We start from the raw sequence: 25,233 nt of genomic DNA, 5'->3' as shown, positions 1-25,233 counted from the left end.
TAGTCCTCAACTTAACAACCGCTCATATAGTGACCGTTCAAAATTACAACTTCACTGAAAAAAAAAGTGATGATAATAATAATCTGGCTTGTGTGGTTTGTACGATGAACGGGCCAAAACTAGTGTGTTCTCTGAATCACGATGTATGGGTTAGTGAACCGTGTGACATGGTTATTGGGCCTTTCCCCTAGGTACAAGTAGTCCTCGACTTACAACAGTTCATTTAGTGACCGTTTAAAGCTAACATGGCGTTGAAAAAAGTGAGTTATGACCGTTTTTCACACAACCATTGTAGCATACCTGTGGTCACGGATCGAAATTCAGAACGCTTGGCAACTGACCTCATATTTATGACGGTCGCATGATGTCCGGGGGGGGCGCGTGTCACGCAATCCCCTTTTGCAAATGCGACCTTCTGATGAGCAAACTCAATGGGGAAACCAGGTTCACTTAACAGCCATGTTACTAATTTACCAGCTGCAGCGACTCAACAATGGTGGCAAGAAGAGTCGTAAAAACGGATCAAAACTCAGTTAACAAATGTTTCACTTAGCCACAGAAATTTCAGGCTCAGTTGTGGTCGTACGTCGAGGGATACCTGTATTCTAAAACGGGTGGTTGAAATTCAGTGGTGAAATCCTCCCCGGTTTGCCACCGGTTTGCTGCCTGTACATGTGTGGTGTGCACTAAATGCACGCTGCATGCGCACGCATGGGCAGTGCATGCCAAATGTGCGCTTCATGCAGAAAAACGAGGCATAACAAGGTAAGTAGAACAGCGACGGGGAACAGCTGTGCCGCGCGATTTAGATTTGCTAGAAAGCAGGATTTCCTGCTTTGTAGCTAATCTAAGTCGCGCGGCACAGCTGATCGTTGGAAATACCAGTTCAGACGAACTGGTAGCATCTTTTTCTACTACCGGTTCGTGCGAACCGGTAGGATTTCACCACTGGTTGAATTGCTCTTGTTTTTTTTCCTCCCTGGGAACAATCCATAAATGACATTTAACCCTCCGGTCCTGACATTCAGGGCATCCTGCGCACCAGTGACACCATCCGGAAGTTTCAGAGTGTCCCGGCTCAACCCGGGCAAGCATCGCCCTTACTGCAGTACTTCGGTATCCTCCTTGACCAAGGGCAGCTCAACAAATTTGAATCTCTGGAACTCTGCCGTCCCGTCCTTCAGCAAGGCCGCAAGCAGCTGCTTGAGAAATGGCTGAAAGAAGACAAGGTAAGCCTCCGATCGCCATTCGTTAGTGCGGTACTGCAATATCAGTAAAGCCACAAGCGAGGATGCGTCGTTAGGCCTAATCACGACATGCGGTGAAGTTCTCCTTAGACTTAGAATAACTTTATTGTCACTTGGAATGTACACTAATCAGCATGCATTAAAGTGAAATTTCGTTGCGTACAGCTCTCAATGGGACTATCTCTAATATCGTGTTTCCCCGAAAATAAGACCCTGTTTTATATTTTTTTGAACCCTGAAATAAGCGCTTGGCCTTATTGCCATGCGCTCAAAAGCCCGATTAGGCTTATTATTAGGGGATGTCTTATTTTGGGGGAAACGGTATACACTACATAAATAGGGAGGGAGGGAGGGAGGGAGGGAGGGAGGGATGGATGGGTTGAGATAGCCAGATTGAGATAGATGGATTGAGAGCAACAAAGATGTTTTAGGGGACTGGAGGCTAAAACATATGAAGAACAATTGCAGGAACAGGGTAGGTGTAGTTTAATGAAAAGGACTAGGGGAGACATATAGCAGTGTCCCAATATCTCAGGGGCTGCCACAAGGAAGAGGGAGTCAGGCTATTCTCCAAGGCACCTGAGAGTAGAACAAGAAGCAATGGGTGGAAGCTAATCAAGGAGAGAAGCAACTTAGAACTAAGGAGGAATTTCCTGACAGTGGGAACAATTAATCAGTGGAACAACTTGCCTCCAGAGGTTGTGGATGCTCCAACACTGGAAGTTTTTAAGAAGAGGTTGGATAACCATTTGTCTGAAGTGTTGTAGGGTCTCCTGCCTAAGCAGGGGGTTGGACTAGAAGACCTCCAAGGTCCCTTCCAACTCTGTTGTTCTATTCTATTCTATATTCTATATTCTATATTCTATATTCTATATTCTATATTCTATATTCTATATTCTATTCTATTCTATTCTATTCTATTCTGACTAATTTTATTGTCACTTGGAATGTACACTAATCGGCATACATTAAAATGAAATTTCGTTGCGTACAGCTCTCAAAGGGTCTCTACATAAACCCTACATAAATATGACAAGATAGATGATTAGGTAAATAGATGATTATCTGCCATACCTATAGATAAATTCCATGAATTGCTAGGGAGGGCTTGACCTTGCCCTCTTCCTGCCCACCAGACATTCCAAGCTCTCTTTGCCTTCTGGGAACCCCCCCCCCCACTCCATCCTCCTTACTACATCCCACCACACTGTGTGTGTGTGTGTGTGTGTGTGCATGTTCCAGCTAACAGTAGCGAGCATCCTTTCCTTGGGCAGCAGAGTTGGCCCCTGAAATGCCAACAGCCCTCTGATGCCAACGGCAACAGTTGTGGTAGTTTGGACATGCCTGGGGTGTGAAAGTATTTTCGGAGGCTGGCACGGTGTCAGTAAATACTGATTCAGTTGCCCCCATCTGTCAAGCAGCCTGGAGTTTTAACAACTTGGATTGGTGTTGATTTCTGAAATCTTGACTTCTGTTTCAGCTGGAGTGCTCCGAAGAGCTGGGAGACTTGGTGAAGGCCGCTGACCCAACCCTCGCCCTGAGTGTTTATCTCCGTGCAAACGTCCCAAATAAAGTCATCCAGTGTTTTGCAGAAACGAGTCAGTTCCAGAAAATTGTTCTTTATGCCAAAAAGGTAAACTTATCTTTTTTTTTTTCCCCCGTCTGAAAAAATGCCTGCTTGTGCAATGCTCCCAAGTCAACACATTCTTTTTTTTATTTTTAAATTTTATCTCTCCTGAGATAACGCAAGGTCTTGGAACATTCCAAGTATGTTAGAAGTATGAGATGTAATTGTCTCAACTTGCTGAGTTTCTGTTTGGCTTACAGGCTGGAACTTCTGGCTAGTTACTGTATTTTTCGGACTATAAGATACACTTTTTTGTCTCCCAAAAGGGAGTTAAAATATCTGTGCGTCTTATAGACCGAATATTGCCAAAGCCTCGCCCACCTGCCACCCAATTTTTTGGCCTCTGCACACCCCGCTTTCGGGCCTTTTGGGGGGGGCGTTTTCAGGCCTTTTTTCAGCCCATTTTTGATGCTTTTTCCGGCCCATTTTCGAGGGTTTTTGGGATGTTTTCAAGGGTTTTTCGGCCCATTTTTAAGGTTTTTTTCAACTCATTTCTGAGGGTTTTCTGGCCCATTTTCAAGGCTTTTTTCGGCCTGTTTTTGAGGCTTTTTTCGGCCTGTTTTTGAGGCTTTTTTCGGCCTGTTTTCAAGGTTTTTTTCAGCCCGTTTTCTAGGCTCGAAAATGGGCTGAAAAAAGCCTAAAAAAACAGGGCAAAAAAGAGGCTGGAAAAGGCCCAAAAAACTGGCGAAAAATGGGGCACCCGGAGGCCAAAAACATTTTTGTTGTTCTTTTCCTCTTCTAATTTTAGGTGTGTCTTATAGTCAGGTGTGTCTTATAGTCCGAAAAATACGATGTTTTGACATATAAGGAGTCCTAGACTTACGATCACAATGGAGCAAAAAATTCTCTTGCTAAGCAAGACAGTTACATCAGTTAAGACCCAACTAGGTAACCCATCATCAATGCTAGTGATTCATCAGTGCTAGTAATTTGATCTCTTCTTTTTTAAAGGTGGGCTATACCCCCGATTGGATTTTCTTACTGAGAAGTGTCATGAGGGTCAACCCAGATCAAGGCCTTCAGTTTGCTCAAATGTTGGTTCAGGATGAAGAGCCTTTGGCCAACATCAACCAGGTAAAGGGCCCTTTAAAGACTCCGGGGTTTCTAGAACAGGGGAATTCTGGGAGTTGAGGTCCACCAGTCTTTAAAAGTTGCCTGGTTTGGAGAGATCCTTGTTCTAGTAGATCATTTGAAATCTTAACATGGTGTCATCAAGAGACCTGTTGAATTTACTTCGATTTTGTGTATCTGGTCATGTCTGAAGCAAGCAAACCTGAGGTCTTCTATAATTCTGGTTAAGAATGATTGATAGATCTTGGTGGAAAGTGCACTTTCATAAGAACATCTCATCTCAGAGATCTAACTCTGAAGCGAATGAGAATTGTTTTTATCAGACGTCCTTCTGACGATGGAATCAGGGCCATTTCCAGGGTGCAGAAGACGAAAGTAATGTAATTGTAACCTTTTGTGGTGTGATGGTTGCCCTTACGGAAAGATAGGCCTTAGAATGCAGTATTGCAGGCTAACTCTGCCGACTGCCAGCAGTTCGATCCTCACTGGCTCAAGGTTGACTCAAGCCTTCTATCCTTCTGAGGTTGGTAAAACAGTATGCTGACTCTGTAAAGCAGATTCTATAAACTGCTTAGAGAGTAAAGTACTGTGAAGCGGTATATTAGTCTAAGGGCTATTGCTCCCTTCTCTTCCTTCCTTCCTTCCCTCCCTCCCTCCCTCCCTCTCATTGTCCCTTCCTTCCCTCCCTCCATCTCACTGTCCTCCCTCCCTCCCTCCCTCCCTCCCTCCCTCCCTCCCTCCCTTCCTTCCTTCCTTCCTTCGCTCCCTCCCTCCCTCCCTCCCTCCATCTCACTGTCCTCCCCTCCCTCCCTCCCTCCCTTCCTGGTAGAATGCAGTATTGCAGGCTAATTCTGCTGACTGCCAGCAGCCTTCCGAGGTCGGTAAAAAGAGGACCCAGATTGCTGGGGGCAATATGCTGACTCTAAACCACTTAGAGAGGGCCCATAAAGCATTATGAAGCAGTATATAAGTCTTAAGTGCTCTTGCTCTGTTCTTCTGCTGTAGATCGTCGATGTGTTCATGGAGAACAGTTTAATTCAGCAGTGTACTTCCTTCCTGCTGGATGCCTTGAAGAACAATCGTCCCGCTGAAGGCCACCTTCAAACCCGTCTGCTCGAGATGAATCTCATTCATGCTCCCCAGGTAATTGCTTTCCCCCCCCTCCCGCCACAGGATTTGGCATCATCTCGTTTCCTCTTGAGAAGAACAGTTGTCCCTCTTCTAGATACAGCTTCAACTTTACATGGCCGAAATGGGACAGACTCACCACGGGACAATTCAACGGGGGATAAGCAACTCAACGTGAAAAATATAGTCCACCACAATTTCTTCAAAATTATTTCCATTGACAAAAATGGAAATAACGTTGGGAGAAATAACGTTGGAGAAACGTTGGATAATATTGATTGCGTTGATGTCAGGGTAACAAGTAATAGATCGATCGCAAGCAAAAACTCTGAGGCAGGTAGATTCCTCAAAGAATAGCTTTATTGGAAATATCATATTGGCACATATGTATGTATGTATGTATGTATGTATGTATGTATATATGTATTTATTTATTTATTTATTTATTGGTTCGATTTATATGCTGCCCTTTTCTGGAGACTCAGGGCGGCTTACAATGCGTTACGTATCTGGTGAAAGCCGACTCTGAAGGGTACATGGTTTTCACCTAATTAAAAGTGAAAGTTTCTCCCCACCCCCAAGTTCCAAGCAATCAGTCACATGGTCCAATCAAGGCTCTTGTCGGATGGTGACATCACTCCTCCTTCCGCCAGCCAGGTGTGAGAACGTCCTTGGTTCCCAAGAGAAAGTATTTTGTTTTGACTACACAGCCCCAGCTATCTCTAATCCTCCCCCCCCCCCCCATCCCTCAGTTCTAGTATGTGGCAGCACTGAAGCTCCAAGATGGCTTCAACCAGGCCAGCTTCAGGGTTGACAGTTGAGTTATCACGCGTGGAATTGTCCCGCAGGAAGTTGATGGCAGCCAGTTGTCCTAGACCCTGACGAGTCAGTTTCTCTCTCTGTGTGTGTGTTTTTTTTTTTTAATGTTCCATATAGAATCCATATGTAATGCTGTAAGACATGCTTCTTTTCTTAATTTTCTTTTAGGTTGCCGACGCCATTTTGGGAAACCAGATGTTCACCCACTACGACCGAGCCCACATTGCTCAGCTGTGCGAAAAGGCCGGCCTGCTGCAGAGGGCTTTGGAGCACTACACGGATCTTTACGACATCAAGCGTGCCGTCGTGCATACCCACCTTCTGAATCCTGAGGTAAAATAAATACAGATAAATGAATAAAGCTAATCCCTTTGGGGCTTAATATCATGTGAATCCATCTAGGGTAGGAGTCCCCAACTCCCGGGCTGCGGCCCACTACCGGGCCATGGCCTATTTATTTATTTATTAAATAAATAAATAAATAAATAAATAAATAAATAAATAAATAAATAAATAAATAAATAAATAAATAAATAATTTTATTTCTATACCGCCCTTCTCCCCTATTAGGAATTGGGTCGCGTGAGCGGCTGTGTTCTGACCCAGCTCCCCAAACACGACAAACCCTCTGAAGTGAATTCAAAAGATGCCTTTATTAGGAGCGTCAGCAGCCCCGGCAAAAAGTGTCTCTCTCACCACAGGCTAACAAGTCTGTCCGGCCGGTAGATGAATAGTTGTCGGCCACACCTATTCATCTCTGCCCCCTGACTTTTATCCCCAGAGCTAGGGTGGGGCTTTGCTAGCAGTGGTGGCTCTTCCATCCCAAGGACCGGCCCATAGATTTCCACTGTTCTCCTCTCCTCTGCCTTCTGAGCATCTGCGCATCAGGCACTGGACCCAGCTGTTCCTCCTCTTCCTCATCAGCCACCTCCAGACTTGGGGGCTGTTGACTCTCCATCTGAGGGCTGACAGATGGCCCAGGCTCCACCTCTCTCTCTTTCTCTGCCAGCTCCATTCCCTCTTCCCCCTCAGAGCTCTCAGGTTGCCTTGATGCTGACCCTGACTCCCACGCCGTGACTTGGGTGCTGATAGGCCACAACAGGCTGGCTGGAGGCCGTACAAATGCAGCTCAATTTCCACGGTCCGGCAGGCACTCGCTCCCACCACTCTGATCTGTCCCCGTCCACACACACACACAAACACAGCCAGCCGAGGGTTAAGGAAGCACTTGGCACGCACCCAGGTCTTTATCTCCAACTTGGCAGCGATATACACACCGTCTGCCAAGTGCTTTTATTTCCACAGAAAACAGAAAGATAATATACTCAGCGTACAAGAGTCCAACAGAAATAAATATTCCTCTCAGCAGTTTCGGATGAGGCTTTAGTGACTATCCAAAGTTTATTTTTGTTCGTCACAGGGATCACTGGCCACCACCCTCTATTATATAGTCTCTGGGGTGTGGTCCAGTGACTCAGTTCTAATCCCTAGCACGCCTCCTGAGCTGCTGCAATCGTTTATCACGCCTTCGGAGGCGTGCGTCCAGGAATGATGTCTCTCCTTCACTCTCATCCGAGACACCTGTCTCCCTGCTAATCTCCTCTCCCTCGGCCGGCACCTGAGACAGTGCCAGAGGGGAGGGGCCTGGAGAGGGAGGCCTGGCTGACTCCTCTTCCTCATGCTCGGAGCTTTCTTCCTCCGATGGGATAGGCTCAGAGGGCGGGGCCACAACACACTCAAACCGGCCTGTCACTCATGCAAGGGCTGTGTGCATATACACTCGCGCCAGCCCTCCGCTCGCACTGCCCGATTCCTCTCTCCTCCCCCTAGCCACGCTCTCAAGCCGTAAAGGTTGGGGACCTCTGGTCTAGGATATTGTCTGATTGGTTCTGAAATATTCAAGCTGTGATACCAGGTCTTTAATTCTGACTTGTTCCTAATGCAGATGGTCGGGTTGCGAGCTACAGATTATATGCGCATCTATTTACATATTTAACTTTGGAGGGGGTTTTTTTCTCTCTTCCCCCTGCAAATCCCCCCTCCCCCCAGTGGTTGGTGAATTTCTTTGGCTCCCTGTCCGTTGAAGACTCGGTCGAGTGCCTGCGCGCCATGTTGTCCGCCAACATCCGACAAAATCTGCAGCTCTGTGTCCAGGTGGCTTCGAAGTATCACGAACAATTGGGCACCCAGTCCCTTGTGGAACTCTTCGAGTCCTTCAAAAGCTACGAAGGTACGTTTAGGACACCGGTGGCCCCCAACACTGCCTACACCCCCCCCCCCCCAGGTCCGTGGACTTGACACCGGCACGTCAGAATGTAAAGTGATTGAGTGGAAAACTGGTGGACAGATTAAAGAGGATCACTAGAATCCTATCATTAACCTGATAGGATTAATTTACTCCGTATTACAAAGGAGAGCAATACCCTATTCTCGGTTTAAAGGAATCAAAACCAAAGTATTGTGTTTTACGCCAGTGTTTCCCAAACTTGGGAACTTTAAGAAGTGTGGACTTCAACTCCCAGAATTCCCCATCCAGCATGGCTGGCTGTGGGATTTTGGGAGTTGAAGTCCATACATCTTAAAGTTCCCAAGTTTGGGAAACACTGTTTTACGCTGTTGTCAAACAGTTGAAATACCTTGAGAGTTTGGGAAATGTTTTCAACATGTTTGGTTTGATTTGATTTGATTTGATTTGATTATTTTATTTTTATTTTATTAATTTAATTTAATTTAATTTAATTTAATTTAATTTAATTTTTTGATTAGTCCTTGGGCCATATCAAAGTGCAGAGTTCCAGAAACAAATTATTACTGATAAAAGCAATTTAAAAATGGAATTGGATAAAATACCATTTAAAATGAAACTGAGGTTGGTTTTTATAACCCAAATTGAAGCCATCTACCACGAAAAGGACCTGGTGCAGCGTATTCGATGAAAGGGTTCCTGATAATTTGCTGACTCGTGCCAAAAAAAAAAAAAAAAGGACTTTAACTCTTCGAATGAATTCATCTCTGCACCTCCACTAACCTCTTGTTTCTCTGCCCATCTAGGACTCTTTTATTTCTTGGGCTCTATTGTCAACTTCAGCCAGGACCCGGACGTCCATTTTAAATACATCCAGGCGGCCTGCAAGACCGGACAAATCAAAGAGGTCGAAAGGATTTGCCGTGAAAGCAACTGTTACAATCCAGAACGAGTGAAAAATTTCCTGAAGGTAGAATTTCTGGGCGTGCCAGCTTTTAGACCGGCATTTCTTGGCCTCATCCCAATGCTTTAAGATGGGTGGACTTCAACTCCCAGAATTCCTGGGATGGTGGATGGAGAATTCTGGGAGTTGAAGTCCACCCCATCTTCAAATTGCTGAGGTTGAGAAACACTGGTTTACATTGTTTGTTTGTTTGTATCTCATCCTTATTTATCTTTTAAACTTTTTTAAAATTTCTAAATTTTAAAATTGTCTTATGAACTTGGGGTGTTTTAAATTTTGTTTTCCGGGCCAATTATTTAATTGTATTTTAATGGGTTTTTTAACATTTGTATTATATGTATTTTATTTGGCTGTTCACCGCCCTGAGTCCTTCGGGAGAAGGGCGGTATACAAATTTAATAAATAAGTAAATAAATAAATATTTTTTTTTTACAAATAAGGCAGTGAACATATCCTTCCTCCTCTTATTTTACCCACAACAACAACTCTGTGAGGTGAGATGGATTAAGAGAGAAGGACTAGCCCAAAATCACTCAGCTATCTTTCATGTCTAAGGCAGGATTAGAACTCACCGTCTCCTGATGATTGGCCCAAGGTCACCCTGCCAATTTAATATGCCTAAAGTGGAACTAGAAGTCCCAATCTCCTGGAGACTGGTTCAAAGTCACCCTTTCATGACTAAGGTGGGACTAGAACTCACCGTCTCCTGATGATTGGCCCAAGGTCACCCTGCCAACTTTATATGCCTAAAGTGGAACTAGAACTCCCAGTCTCCTGGAGTTTGGCCCAGTGTCATCCAGCCACTTTTCATGCCTAAAGTGGGACTAGAACTCACCATCTCCTGGTGAATGGCTCAGAGTCACCCAACTGGTTTTCATGCCTAAGGTGGGACTAGAATTCACCGTCTCCTGGTGAATGGCTCAGAGTCACCCAACTGGTTTTCATGCCTAAGGTGGGACTAGAATTCACCGTCTCCTGGTGATTGGCCCAAGATCACCCTGGCAGTCTTTACACCTAAAGTGGAACTAGAACTCCCAATCTCCTGGAGTTTGGCCCAGTGTCATCCAGCCACTTCTCATGCCTAAAGTGGGACTAGAACTCACCATCTCCTGGTGAATGGCTCAGAGTCACCCAACTGGTTTTCATGCCTAAGGTGGGACTAGAACTCACCGTCTCCTGGTGATTGACCCAAGGTCACCCTGCCAGTCTTTACACCTAAAGTGGGACTAGAACTCCCATTCTTCTGGAGATTGGCCTAAATTCACCAGCTGCCTTTCATGCCTAAAGCAGGACTTGAACTCGGGGCCTCCTATTTTCTAGCCTGGTGCCTTTAACCACTAAATCAAACAATTGAACTACACAAAGGATTAAAAAAAAACAAACAGGTGGTAGCTCCTCTGGTTTTATTCTGGATCAACATGGAGTCATTCTGCCTGGTTGGGTGGCATTAAACGGGGTGCTTGAATGCCATTTTATAATCCCTCTGCCCTGTGTTTGATCCCCTCTTAACCTGTTGAGATTTAAACACCTTTTGATTGCTCACCTCTAAGTCTTTCGTCCCATCCAGGGAGATTAATCTCGGGGGCTGCCTTTTGTCAGACATAAAACGGGGAAGCTGATTTTTTTCCTTCCCCGAGGAGATAAATTAAACCCTCATCTCAAGAGGCTACCAAAATAGTATTAACGGAATAAGAGGAAGGGAGAGAGAATCCATTTATAAACGGAAGAAGGCGTCCGGAAAAGATTTGCATGTTTTTCATAAACTCTGTGTGTGTATGTATATACAGTTAAACCTAAATAGCAGTATTGTGGCATTCGTTTAACTAAAATCGTGAATTGTGGCCCTTTCATTTTACAACGTAGTGTACGCTAAATGTAGGAACAAGTCTTGTTTTCCCACAAAATTTAAAATATATTTCCTTCTTGGGTGTCGCTATCCCATAAAGCTTGGTGGTTAAAAAGAGTTTTCTTGGGGATTGAATCGAATCAAATGATGGCTTCTTTCCGGCTTGAATTCAGAACAGAATAACAGAGTTGGAAGGGACCTTGGAGGTCTTCTAATCCAACCCCCTGCTTAGGCAGGAAACCCTATACCTGTGATGGCGAATCTATGGCACGTGTGCCACAGGTGGAACGCGGAGCCATATCGGTGGGCACGTGAGCGTTGCCCTAATTCAGCTCCGGCGTGCACATATTTTCGGGCCTTCTGGGCCCACCGGAAGTTGGGAAACAGGCTGTTCCTAGCCTCCGGGTGGGTGGGAAAGGCCTGTTTTTTGCTCTCCCCAGGCTCCAGAGCCTTTCTAGGAGCCTGGGGAGGGCGAACACAGGCCTACAGAGCCCACCGTGCCATCGTGTGCCAAAAGCGGGGGGGGGGGAGCACGACCAATCTCTTTTTAAAAGCTTCCAGTGTTGGAGCATTCACAACTTCTGGAGGCAAGTTGTTCCACTGATTAATTGTTCTCACTGTCAGGAAGTTTCTCCTTAGTTTTAGGTTGCTTCTCTCCTTGATTAGTTTCCACCTATTGCCTCTTGTCCTGCCCTCAGGTACTTTGGAGAATAAGTTGAGCCCCTCTTGTTTGTTTCTGGGCACCACTTGCGCCCCAACATTCAGTCCCCATTTACTTAATTCCTATTATCTTCTTGATGTGCCGAAATACAGCTTCCCTCACCCTATTCAGTGGGATCACAGATCAAAAAGAAAAAAAAAAGATGTATTAGTGTACTTCTCTCCTGAATTTTTTTATCCGTGGGCTGTCAGACTCCTGAATGAGAAATGACATCATAACTACGTAGTATGATGGACTTGCAGGGCCGGTGCAATGTGTAACATGTTCACATTGTTGCAATAGGACTGGGTGTTTTGTTAATATGATTTATTGGGTTAGGGGTTTTCTGTCTTCACTGTGAATTGTACTGTGTTGGGTGGGGGTGCACTGAGGGAGCTCCACCAATCTCATTGTGCATACGTTGTGCACTGACAATAAAAGATTTGAATTGAACAGTTTCTGATTTTTGTTTTGCGTGTTTCTTTTCCTGCCGATGTAGGAAGCCAAGCTTACCGACCAGCTTCCTTTGATCATCGTCTGCGACAGATTTGATTTTGTTCACGACTTAGTTCTTTACTTGTACCGCAACAATTTACAGAAGTACATCGAGATATACGTTCAGAAGGTACGGTTGCATTTCCTCGTTAAGGATCTTTTAAGAGCCGTAGATCCTTTGTAGCGGTGTATCTCAACCTTAGCAACTTTGGAACTTTGCCTTCCTAAGTGCGACGATGGGGTGGCAAGACCTCGAAACGACACCATTTTTCTCCCGCTTCAGGTCAACCCCAGTCGCATCCCCGCCGTCGTGGGAGGCCTCTTAGACGTGGACTGCTCGGAAGACGTCATTAAGAACTTGATCATGGTGGTGAGAGGTCAGTTTTCGACAGACGAACTGGTGGCGGAAGTCGAGAAAAGGAACAGGTGAGACCCACAGGGATCATCATCAGAATATTTTTTTATTTCCCAAGAATGATGAAATTAGCTTCCCCTTGTAGGAAGTTAAAAAAAAACCACCCCTCTCCTAGGAAAATGAGATATTTTAGGAAATATTAAAAAGGCAGAATATTTCCCCTAAAAGGGAGGCAGAAACTCAGCGCCCCCCCCCACCTTTGTCAATGGGCCATTAAGGCCTGGGCCAGTCTATTCTACATAACAAAGATCTACCTCCTTCAGGCAGAGCCATTTAATTGCCCTTCATTGCATCACCCAGCCAGATTCAACCAAACTTAGCACACAGACAACTTACAAAGCTAGCCATGACCTCTTGACATCAACCAATCAGGATACTCTTCCTGTGACCCAGAAAGTTCAAAGCCAGAGAGGGCATAAAACCCAGGGACTCTCAGCATCTCTTCCCCCCCCTTTTTTTTTCCGCCCAAGATCTCCAAGCCAGGGGTGAAATCCAGTAGTTTTGACAGGTTCTGGAGAACCGGTAGCGGAAATTTTGAGTAGTTTGGAGAAACGGCAAATACCACCTCTGGCTGGCCCCAGAGTGGGATGGGAATGGGGATTTTGCAATATCCTTCTCCCAGGAATGGGGATTTTGCAGTATTCTTCCCCTGGCAGACCCACCAAGCCACACCACGCCCACCAAACCGGTAGTAAAAAAAATTGGATTTCACCACTGCTCCAAGGCATGTGATCCTGCCAGCCTTTCTCTTGCACAAGTTGAGCTGTACACATGAGAGAACTCCAGCCAGCCACTCACCCGGTCCAATTCTGAATAGGCTGCAGTCCCCAGTAGTGCCCCCCCCTCCCCGGATCCGGCAGAATTAGCCTGCAGTACTGCATTCTGAGATCAATCGATCAATCGGTTAAATGTTGGCTAGCCACAGAGCGAACTAAAGACCCCTGTTCTCTTTCAAGACTTAAGCTTCTCCTGCCTTGGCTGGAGTCTCGGATTCACGAAGGCTGCGAAGAGCCAGCAACGCACAACGCCCTGGCGAAAATCTACATCGACAGCAACAACAACCCCGAGCGCTTCCTGCGGGAGAATCCCTTTTACGACAGCTGTGTTGTCGGGAAGTATTGTGAAAAGAGAGACCCTCACCTGGCCTGTGTGGCTTACGAAAGGGGGCAGTGTGACCTCGAGCTCATCAAGGTGAGCATTGACGTTCTGTTGGATATGGAGCAACAGTGGGCTGTAGAGAGAGATAGATAGATACTGTATTTCCCCGAAAATAAGACCCTGTCTTCGATTTTTTTTTTTGAACCCCGAAATAATATTTTCGGGGAGGTCTTATTATTTTGGGTTGCGTGATGCAAGATGGAGCTCCTCTTGCCATCTTACCTGATTTCCAGCTCAGTGTTTAAATATTTTTGCGGAGGACTTATTTTCAGGGGGAAGGCTTATTTTAGCACATATACTCAAAAGTCCAATTGGGCTTATTATCAGGGGATGTCTTATTTTCGGAGAAACAGAATAGGTAGGTAGGTAGGTAGGTAGATAGATAGATAGCAGTAGATGATATAGATAGATAGATAGATAGATAGATAGATAGATAGATAGATAGATAGATATCGAGGTAGATGATAGATAGCAGTAGATGATAGACAGAAACAGACAGACATAAATAGATGATAGGCAGACATACAGATGATAGATATAGATGGATAATTATGTAGATAGATGGGTAGATAGATATAAATAGGTAGATAAATGATGGACAGAAAGATGATAGATATAAATGGATAATTATGTAGATAGATGGGTAGATAGATATAAATAGGTAGATGATAGATAGATAGATAGATAGATAGATAGATAGATAGATAGATAGATAGAATAACTTTATTGTCACTGAATGAACGCTACATTTCGTTCATACAGCTCTTAAAGGGTCACCACCTCCATTATATGACATAAACATGACAAGATAAATAAATACAAAATTATATATATACCAACATATATGACACAGAGAAAGAACACAGTCTAGTTCGGAGGTATACATGTACATGGCGAGAAAAATGAATCTTGCGAGTTTACCAGACGGATGGCATAGGGAACAAAGCTGTTACAGAATCTGGTCATCCTGTTATAGATACTTCGAAACCTCCTCCCAGAGGGGAGCAACAGAAACAGACCGTAAAATGGTGTGCGAGGTCTCTAACAATGCTTTGAGCTCTAAGCACATAGCGCTTATAAGCAGTATCCTGAATCAAGGGAAGTGAGCTTCCTATAATCTTCTCGGCTGTCCTCACTACTCTCTGTATGGGCTTTCTATCTGAGGAACTGCTAATATAAATAAACATGTTTGAAATATTGCTGCTGCTCAACTTCGAAGTTGGGAAAAAGTCCTTTCAAATACCAGCCAATCCGAACGCTACTTTTTAAACACCAGTGTTCTCCTTTCCTATTGCTTTTTTTTCTTTTCAGGTTTGCAATGAGAATTCTTTATTTAAGAGTGAAGCTCGTTACTTGGTGCGAAGAAAAGATCCAGAATTGTGGGTCAGTGTTTTGGAGGAGAACAACCCCTTCAGAAGACCCCTCATTGATCAGGTACATGAGAGATTTGGAATCTGCAAAACCAGGTTATACGTTGTGACCGAGGGATGAATAAGAAAATAGATACTGGCATTCTAAGATGCATCGATAAATCAGTTAAAAGTTGGCTCCGGATAGTGTTCTTCACTAGAGACAACATCAAAATCACATTTATTGGATTTTTATCCTGCCTTTATTACTTTGCGGAAGTAACTCAAGGCGGTGGACATACCTACTATTCCTTCCTCCTCCTGTTTTCCTCAGAACAACGACCCTGTGAGGTGGGCGGGGCTGAGAGAAAGGGATTGGCCCTAAGGCACTCAGATGGCTTTCATGCCTAAGGCAGGACTAGACCTCTTAGTCTCCTAGTGCTGGCTCAAAGTCACACAGCCAGCGTTCATGCCTAGGGCGTACTAGAACTCACCATCTCCTGGTGATTGGTCCAAAGTCACCCAGCTAGCTTTCAGGCTTAAGGCAGGACTAGAACTTACTATCTCCTGGTGATTGGGTCAAAGTCATCCTACTATGTTTCATGCCTAAGGCAGGATTAGAACTCACCATCTCTTGGTGATTGGCCCAGATTCACCCAGCTGGCTTTCATGCCTAAAGTGGGACTAGAACTCCCCAGCTCCTGGTGATTGGCCCAAAGTCACCCAGCTGGCTTTCATGGCTAAGGTGGGACTAGAACTCCCATCTCCTGGTGATTGGTCCAAAGTCACCCAGCCAGCTTTCATGCCTAAAGTGGGACTAGAACTCCCCAGCTCCTGGTGATTGGCCCAAAGTCACCCAGCCAGCTTTCAGGCTTAAGGCGGGACTAGAACTCCCCATCTCTTGGTGATTGCCCAAAGGCATCCTGCTGGCTTGCGTGCCTAAGCGGGACTAGAACTCACTGTCTCCTGGTTTCTAAATCAGCACCTTAAACACTAGACTGTTCACCCTTTCCTGGATTAGCATAGCTGTTTTTCTCATTCTTTCATTTTCTAAGGACGCCCAATCGCAAAACGTCCTGCTTCATCAGTTCATGACTTTTCCTTCTCTTTTTGATAGAGCTATTTGGAGAAGAAACTTTGGCTCACTTCTAAGTAGAATTTTTCCTTTTGGTGAAATAAATAAAACCAATTCAGTAACAGCTTGTTAGTCCTGTGACTAACTTGCCCGCTAAGCAAATCTTTTGAAGAATTTTGTACCCCGATATACTACCACCCCATATCACTGACTCCCACTCCCACTTTCTGTTCTTTGGTGTCCATCAAAAGTGCATTTCTGCTTTTTGCTCTTCACTGGGCCAGCATGGTGCTTAATGATTGTCAGTGGCATCATTATTTTCCAAAATACCAGGTTGTCCAGACGGCGTTATCAGAAACTCAAGACCCCGAAGAAGTTTCTGTGACAGTGAAAGCGTTCATGACCGCCGACCTCCCCAATGAACTGATTGAGCTGCTCGAAAAGATTGTCCTGGATAATTCTGTCTTCAGCGAGCACAGGTAGGAAAGACTGTTTCTGCCTTCCAAAGGTCATCTTTATATGAGTTGCCGTATTTTTCCGAGTATAAGACACACTTTTTCCCCCCTAAAAGAGGGTGAAAATTTGGGTGCGTCTTATACACCGAATGTAACCAAAAAGACAAGGCACGGAGGAGGCGATGGTCTGTGCCAATCCCTGCAGCCTGGAACAGCTGATTGGGGGTATTCTGGGAGGCCAATCCACCCACTGATCAGCTGCTCGTGCTGAATCAGGCTGCAATAATGTGCTGAATCAGGCTGTTCTCTATTTGCTGCAAGGACGTGTCAGAGTTGGCAGCAGCAATCCCATCCATAAAGCACACACAAGTGACTGATTCAGCAGGATTCAATAACTTCTCTTTATATATAATATAATACATGAAGTAAATATACAATACCAAAAGCAGTTTTTCCAATGTGGTAGTAAATATAAGCAAAACACAAGCAGAGGAGAGGAGTTTCAGTTTCAGTTTTAGTTTCAGAGATCAGCACAGTATGCAGCTTTCGAACAGTTGAGCTAAGCCACGCCCAGGCTCCTTGCTGTCTCCTTCCTTGTTGCTCACACAGCAAATGCTGTTTCAGTTTCCAAACAGCCCTCAACTCTCTCAAACATTGACAGGACACTAGCCAGATGAATACCATGGATGCTGGTAGGCAGAGGCAGATTTTCCCTCCCCCCTTATTTTCCTCCTCAAAAACTAAGATGCATCTTATACTACGGAGCGTCTTATATTCCGAAAAATATGGTGATCTCTCTTTAATTTCTTCTCATGAAAGCATTTGTATGGCCTTGTCTGCAAGGCACCCAAGTAACTTATATTCAAACCTTATTACAGGTGGTCCTTGATTTATGACCACAATTGACTACCTTTTCTAAGCAAGACAGTTGCTAAGAGACTTTTAGCGGAGAATTGTGGTGGGTGGGAGTGTGTTTGGGGATTATGTGTGGGGGACCTGGTCTTTGGGTGTCAAGTAAATTTCGTTGTATGTGTATACTGTGTATACACATACAATGACAATAAAGTTTATTTATTTATTTATTTATTTGCCCCATTCTGCAATCTTTCTCACCACCGTCGTTCAGTGGAATCTCTGCAAGTTAAGTTAGTAACACCGTTGTTACCTGAATCTGGTTCCCCCCTTGACGTTGCTGATCAGGTCGCAAATAGTGATCACATGACCCCCCCAGGACAGTACAACTGTCACAAATACATGCCAGTTGCCGAGCATCCAAATTTTAATCATGTGACTGTTGGGATGCTGCAATGGTTATAAGCGTGGAAAACCTCTCCTAAATCCCTTTGTTCAGTTGTAATTTTGAATGGTCACTAATCGAATGCAGGATCTAATCCCGGTCGGTCACTGGGACCAAAGGTTTTGTTTTCCGAGCTTTTGGATTCGTGCTGGTGCCCATTCTCAGAGAACGTCTCTGTAGCCCAATCTAATCCAAACTATCCCAAACTAATCCCAATTTTAGCCCAAATTAATCCTCATCTAATCCCAAACTAATCCCAATTTAGCCCAAATTAATCCTCCTCTAATCCCAATTTTAGCCCAAACTAATCCTCCTTTAATCCCAAACTAATCCCAATTTAAACCCAAACTAATGGAATGGTTGTAAATTTATTCTACTTCTGGAATCTGCTGGCTTAACCCTTTCCTTGTGAACTCTCGTAAGGAATCTGCAGAACCTCTTGATCTTGACGGCCATCAAAGCCGACCGCACTCGGGTGATGGAGTACATCAACCGGCTGGATAACTACGATGCTCCCGATATCGCCAACATCGCCATCAGCAACGAGCTCTACGAGGAAGCCTTCGCCATCTTCAGGAAGTTCGACGTCAACACTTCCGCTATTCAGGTGAGTCCGAAATCGGCAGCTGGCCGACCTTCAAAGGGATCTCCCATTTTTTTCCCCTTTTCTTCCTAGTGTTGGTTTAGATCCGGGATCTCCCAAGTTGGCCACGTTTAAGACTTGTGGACTTCAACTCCCAGAATTCCTCAGCCAGGAATTCTGGGAGTTGAAGTCGACAAAGTCTTAAGCTTGGCCAGCTTGGCTATCTGGTTTAGATGGTTGGCCTGCCTCCTCCCTTCCTGGCTGAGGAATTCTGGGAGTTGAAGTCCACAAAGTCTTAAACTTGGCCATCTGGTTTAGATGGTTGGCCTGCCTCCTCCCTTCCTGGCTGAGGAATTCTGGGAGCTGAAGTCCACAAAGTCTTCAACTTGGCCAACTTGTCCATTTGGTTTAGATGGTTGGCCTGCCTCCTCCCTTCCTGGCTGAGGATTTCTGGGAGTTGAAGTCTGCAAGTCTTAAACTTGGCCAGTTTTGGAGATCCCCCCTGCCTCCTCCCTTGAAAAACCTGGACCTGTTTCTTCCCCCCTTCCTTTTTCCTAAGGGGGGTTTCTGAAATCTCGCCCTTTTTATAGGTGTTGATAGAACACATCGGCAATCTGGACCGTGCCTACGAATTTGCCGAGAGGTGTAACGAGCCGGCCGTGTGGAGTCAGCTGGGCAGAGCCCAGCTTCAGAAGGATTTGGTTAAGGAAGCGATCGATTCTTACATAAAGGCCGACGATCCCTCGGCCTATATGGAGGTGGTGCAGGCGGCCAACAGAAACGGTGAGCCAACTTTTTGATTTGCACCCGAACGTCTGAAAATTTTGCCCATTTCTTAGCTAAAAACCACCATTTGATTTGTAACCGATTATTTATTTATTTATTTATTTATTTGATTTGATTTCTATACCGCCCTACTCCCGAAGGACTCAGGGTGGTGCACAGCCAAACAATAAAACACATACATACAAAATTTAAAAGTAGAATAAAATCAAATTCTAATTGTTTCGGTCTCTTGTTTTTTTAAAAACCGTGTAAGAATATGCATTACTTGTCCGTTTCTTGCTTCTGCTAAGGCTGGTTCAGAACAATATCAGAAAACCTCACATTGCTGTGTACAGCATTCTTCCATTCATTCCATTGCTGGTTTTTTGTTTTGCAAATGCCTAACATCCTGAATATGTAATTGTAAAATAAATCACTTCTCTCTTTTTTTTGTGTGTCCCTTCAAGATAACTGGGAGGACCTGGTCAAATTCCTGCAAATGGCTCAGAAGAAAGCCAGAGAGTCTTACGTTGAGACCGAACTGATTTTTGCCTTAGCCAAAACAAACCGACTTTCGGAGCTAGAAGAATTTGTCAGCGGCCCTAACAACGCACACATACAGCAGGTATTTCTATGTGTTTTTATTTATCCAATTAATTGGCCGCTTATCTTACCAAAGGTTTTTATTTTATTTTATTATTATTATTCATATTTCTATGCCGCCCACTCTCCGAGGACTCTGGGCGGCTTACACCAAAGACAGTATACTAACTAGCATATTGCCCCCCAACAATCTGGGTCCTCATTTTATCCACCTCGGGAGGATGGAAGGCTGAGTCAACCTTGAGCCGGTGAGATTTGATCCGCTGATCTGCTGAACTAGCAGTCAGCTGAAATAGCTGCAGTACTGCACTCTAACCACTGCGCCACCCCGGCTCTTAACCTGCGCCCAGGTTAACTCTGGGCGGCTAACCGTATTAAATTTTATTTGGGGGTTTAAACTTTGAGCACAATTCATTAAACATCATTGGTAAGAGATGACATGATGTAGCGGTTAATAATGATAATAATTGATTAAATGCATTAGTTGCCTGATTCCAAAAGAATCTGGCCGATTTACAGCTTGTTAAAACATTTAACAACTAGCAACCCGCTAAAAAAGAACAAAATTTGGTTGCATCATAAGAGACATGGTGGCGCAGTAGTTAGAGTGCGGTACTGCAGGCTAATTCTGCTGACTGCTGGCTGCCTTCAATTTGGCAGTTCGAATCTCACCAGACTCAAGGTTGACTCAGCCTTCCCATCCTTCCGAGGTCGGTAAAATGAGGACCCAGATTGTTGGGGGCAAGAGGCTGACTCTGTAAACAGCTTAGAGAGAGCTGTAAAGCACTTATTGTAAGTGCTTTATTATAAGTCTTATTGCTATTGCTATAATGCACCTTGTAACTAGGTTGGGCAAACCCTAAGAAGAACAGCAAAAACTAACTCTAATTCATGGTTCGTTACTTAGCACACCGATGCTGGCACTCAGCGTTCTGTTCCTTTGTCATTGGATGGTTTTGGCCTTTTGTCTCCTTTCAGGTCGGCGACCGCTGCTACGAGGAAGGAATGTACGATGCGGCCAAGCTACTCTACAATAACGTGTCCAATTTTGCGCGCCTGGCCTCCACCTTGGTGCACCTCGGGGAGTACCAAGTAGCTGTTGATAGCGCTCGCAAAGCCAACAGCACCAGGACGTGGAAGGAGGTGACTTGCTTGGCATTGTTCAAGGGGGGGGGGAGGAGACGCAGGTAGTCCTTGACTTAAGACCGTCATTGAGCCTGGAATCAAGTCGTGCCGTTCGTTAAACGGGTCATCACGTGACCACACCTGATTTTTACGATCCCTTTCACGGCAGTCGATATGCAAATACAGTACATGTCCTTGACTTACAACAGTTGGCTGTTTGAAGTTACAGTGGCACTGAAAAACGTGACTTAATGTGACGTAAGTGTTTTTCACCCTTACGTCTGTTACAACATCCCCATAGTCACGTGATTTACATCCAGATGCTTGGCAACTGGCATGTACTTACGACGGTTGCGGCATCCCGAGATCCTCTTTGGCGACCTTCTTGACAAGCAAAGTCAACGGAGAAGCCAGATTCACCGAACAACCATCTTCCTGATTTAACCACTGCAGTGATTCACTTAACAACACGGCAAGAAAAGTTGTAAAATGGGGACCGAACCCACTTACTTAACAAATTTCTCATTTCGCGACATAAAGTTTGGGCTCAATTCTGGTCGTAAATGGAGGAGTACCTGCAGTGATGTTATATCCATTCAGTCGTGTCCGACTCTTGGCGATTCTATTGGGCGAGTCTCTCCAGATCTTCCGCTACTAATTCTTTGAGTTGTCCTATGCTCTGGCTGATCCCCGCTTTGATGGTGTCCAGCCACTCTGTCCTTTGGCAGCTTCGTTTCCTTTTATCGCTAACTCTTCTTATCATAATTGCTTTCTCCAGTGAATTCCCCTGCATGATATAGCCAAAGTCTGTGAGATGCAGTTTTGCAATTTGGGGGAACTTATCATAATTGTATAATAAACACTAAAGCAAAGATAATACCAATAGTTAGGCTATTGGTTTGAGCTCCAAGCTTGGCCGTTTGGTTGCAAACATTTCATCACCGTTTTGAGGCGACATCGTCAGTGTGCTTTGAGTTGGGTTCGTCTGTCAGAACACGGGCCTTTAAGTGCCCTTGTGTGATGCAAATTAGCGTTGGTCTAAACAAACAACACCAATGCGAATTTGCATCACACAAAGGTACTTAAAGGTCAGTGTTTTGACAAACAAACCCAACTCAAAGCACACTGATGATGTCTCCTCGAACGGTGATGAAAACGTTTGCAACCAAATTGCCAAGCTCGGAGCTCAAACCCAACAGCCTAACTAACCAACCCGAGCTACTGATATTCAAATATATCTCATTACCAATAGTGGTAGACGCTTGGGGTGCGACCCCAAAATATCTGGAGTATCACTTAAATACCATCGGCATTTACAAAAATCACCATCGGTCAATTTCATTTTGAGACAATACCTCGTAACACCATCACACAACCTCTGCCTATCCTAGGTCCATGGGAAGGACTCAGTAGGTGGACCAAAATGCCAATTCCAGCCTGAACATCTGTATGACTGCGCGACAAACTATAGTAACTGAATCACTGAGTTCGACTGTTCACTTTTGCTAAGAGTGTCTTTGGTTGCAGGTGTGTTTCGCCTGCGTGAATGGAAAGGAGTTCCGTCTTGCGCAGATATGCGGCTTGCACATCGTCATTCACGCGGATGAACTCGAAGAACTGATAAGCTACTACCAGGTAGGATGCCTTTCACTTTGACGATGGTGTAAAAGTTACTAAAGATACCTCTGCCACGCTTCCTCCCACTGAACTGCTAAAGTTCATAAGGAAGTTGCATAACATTCTCCGAGACTCTTCCCGTCCTGCTTACAATCTTTTTGGACTGTTGCCTTCTGGCAGAAGATACAGAACAATTAAAACTGGGACCACACGTTTTCTGAATGGTTGTTATCCCAGAGCTATAATTGCACTCAACCATGAACTAAAGGGCCACCATCAGTGAGCTGTTGGACAGCATTATTGGGTCTGTTGTGTGGATGTTTGGGTGGTTTAGGGGTGGGGAATTGTGGTGGGTGGGGGTGTGTTTGGGGATTGTTATGTGTGTTGGACCTGGTCTTTGGGTGTTAAGTGAATTTCGTTGTATGGGTATACTGTGTATACACGTACAATGACAACAAAGTTGTTGTTGTTATTATTATTAAAGTTAAAAAACAGCTGTATTATTTGTGGTTCAAATGAGCCTTAGACCAGCTTCGTTTTAGACAATAGCATTAAAAAAAATCCCACCAGACCCTAGAATCTGAAATGTATGTATCAGGAAGATACATACATTTAGCTGAATTTTTATTTACATTTTAGAATGAAATTTGGCATACCGTATTCCGTCTTTAATCTCCCTGATGAATAAGTCTCTATCACTTATTTTTAGTTCTGTCCAAATATGATGAGCTTGCATCATAACGCATGTGAAAGACCGCTTTAAACTTAAAGTAAATTGTTCTAAACCCAACTGTAAAACAAATCGGTTTTTGTAACAGAGTTCTCAAGGTTTGGACTATCTTACCTGATTCAATTGTCTCAGCCGTTAACTTTCACGGTTTTCATTCTAAGTTAACTTCTGTGAACTTCACTCCGTAGTTAAGAGGTCCCTAAGGATGTGTGCGTAAGGGCAGTGACGTGTCTCCCATCCCTGTCACATTTTAATTATCTTAACGTTGCTTGTTGGAATTTGTAATTTTTGTTTGACGGATAAATTTTTAAAAAATGTTTGGAATTTCTCTTCTGTAAGCAGAGTTGCCCCTTTCCTTCTGACATTGTGGGAACACAGGCAGCTCAGGGGATTTTAAAATAATAGGAAATACTCGCAGCGTTAGATTTTGCCAGTGGTTCTTGCTCTCCAAGCTTGTTTCAATTTAGTTTTTGGACGTTTCGTGACCAGACTTAGTAACGTCATCAGCAGGATTTCCTTGTCCTGTTCCTCTTTAGCTTATAATATATCTTGTGTGGTCCAGTTGGTTGTGTGATTGATTGTTCGTTTGGAGCTGGGTTTAAATCAAGGGTGAAATGCTCCCGGTTTGAACCGGATCGCCCGATCCGGTAGCGATGGCGGCAGGTGGTTCGGAGAACCGGTAGCAAAAATCCCTGCCCCCCCCCCCGCCCAGCTGAGCTGCGCGATCATCAGAGGCTTTTTAAAATTTTATTTTTAAAACATTTTTTCTGCAACCTCTTCGGCCAAAAAAATGCTTTTAAAAGTAAAGAAAAAAGCCTCTGACGATCGTGCAGCTCAGCTGGGATCGTCAGAGGTTTTTAAAAGCATTTTTTACAACCTCTTCGGCCGAAAAAATGATTTTAAAAGTTTTTTTTTTTAAAGTTGGCCACGCCCTCTCAGTCACATTACCCCCCCCCATCAAGCCACACCCACAGAACCGGTAGTAACAAATTTTACATTTCACCATTGGTTTAAATTCTGAGCAGCTGATTGGTCCTCTGGTTCAGCTTTGCTGGCTGAGGAACTCTGGGAGTTGAAGTCCACAAGTCTTAAAGTTTGCCAAGGTTGGAGACCCCTTCTCTGGTTGACTGACAGTTCGAATGGTCTGGTTTCTTACATATTCATATGACGGAATGGACGTACAGTGGATTATCTTCTGATCTTGTTCATCTGCGAATGGGATCCATCCAAGCTGTTTTAAACCTGTTCTGTTCTTGACTCGCAGGGCCGCGGATACTTCGAGGAACTGATCGGTCTCTTGGAAGCCGCTCTCGGTCTGGAACGGGCCCACATGGGAATGTTTACCGAACTTGCTATTTTATATTCCAAATATAAACCCCAGAAGATGAGAGAACATCTGGAACTCTTCTGGTCCAGAGTCAATATTCCAAAGGTATTTGAGCTTCCTGAAGTAAATCAAGTAAATACTGATCTTGTTCTGTTTTTCCAGCCAGCTTCTTCGACTAAAATATTTGAAACTCCCATCCTTGCCTCAGTTCCTTGGCAACCTAGCAGTTCGAAAGCAGGAAAATGCGAGTAAATCCAGCAAGGTTCTGACGGGTTCTGGAGAACCGGTAGCGGAAATTTTGAGCAGTTCGAAGAACCGGTAGCGGAAATTTTGAGTAGTTCGGAGAAATGGCAAATACCACCTCTGGCTGGCCCCAGAGTGGGGTGGGAATGGAGATTTTGCAATATCCTTTCCTCAGGAGTGGGGTGGGAATGGAGATTTTGCAGTATCCTTCCTCTGCCACGCTCACCAAGCCACACCACGCCCACCAAGCTACGCCCACAGAACCGGTAGTAAAAAAAATGAGTATTTTACCACTGGAGTAGATACGGTGTTTCCCCGAAAATAAGACATCCTTTTCACTCTTTGACTT

At 44.6% G+C, this 25,233-nt stretch overlaps 1 protein-coding gene across 4 annotated transcripts in view; it reads left to right on the top strand.

The window, feature by feature from the left end:
• CLTCL1 (clathrin heavy chain like 1) overlaps positions 1–25,233 on the top strand; it is a 60,894-nt gene that overhangs the window by 20,734 nt on the left and 14,927 nt on the right. For all 4 annotated transcript variants that reach the window (XM_060683813.2, XM_087880208.1, XM_060683812.2 and 1 more), the window contains exons 8-25: positions 1,029–1,229; positions 2,728–2,880; positions 3,826–3,948; positions 4,951–5,088; positions 6,061–6,225; positions 7,942–8,122; positions 8,944–9,107; positions 12,147–12,272; positions 12,426–12,568; positions 13,514–13,748; positions 15,027–15,149; positions 16,473–16,618; positions 18,315–18,498; positions 19,065–19,257; positions 19,707–19,864; positions 20,821–20,985; positions 22,495–22,602; positions 24,579–24,746. In XM_060683813.2, coding sequence (XP_060539796.1) covers positions 1,029–1,229; positions 2,728–2,880; positions 3,826–3,948; positions 4,951–5,088; positions 6,061–6,225; positions 7,942–8,122; positions 8,944–9,107; positions 12,147–12,272; positions 12,426–12,568; positions 13,514–13,748; positions 15,027–15,149; positions 16,473–16,618; positions 18,315–18,498; positions 19,065–19,257; positions 19,707–19,864; positions 20,821–20,985; positions 22,495–22,602; positions 24,579–24,746 — 2,874 coding nt within the window. The remainder of the gene's footprint in view (positions 1–1,028; positions 1,230–2,727; positions 2,881–3,825; positions 3,949–4,950; positions 5,089–6,060; positions 6,226–7,941; positions 8,123–8,943; positions 9,108–12,146; positions 12,273–12,425; positions 12,569–13,513; positions 13,749–15,026; positions 15,150–16,472; positions 16,619–18,314; positions 18,499–19,064; positions 19,258–19,706; positions 19,865–20,820; positions 20,986–22,494; positions 22,603–24,578; positions 24,747–25,233) is intronic.

The sequence above is a fragment of the Pantherophis guttatus genome, chromosome 17, assembly GCF_059756535.1.
Source record: "Pantherophis guttatus breed Tessera chromosome 17, ASM5975653v1, whole genome shotgun sequence".
Taxonomy (NCBI): domain Eukaryota; kingdom Metazoa; phylum Chordata; class Lepidosauria; order Squamata; family Colubridae; genus Pantherophis; species Pantherophis guttatus.
Note: the sequence above shows the minus strand (reverse complement) of the source record. Positions and strands in the feature narration are given on the sequence as shown.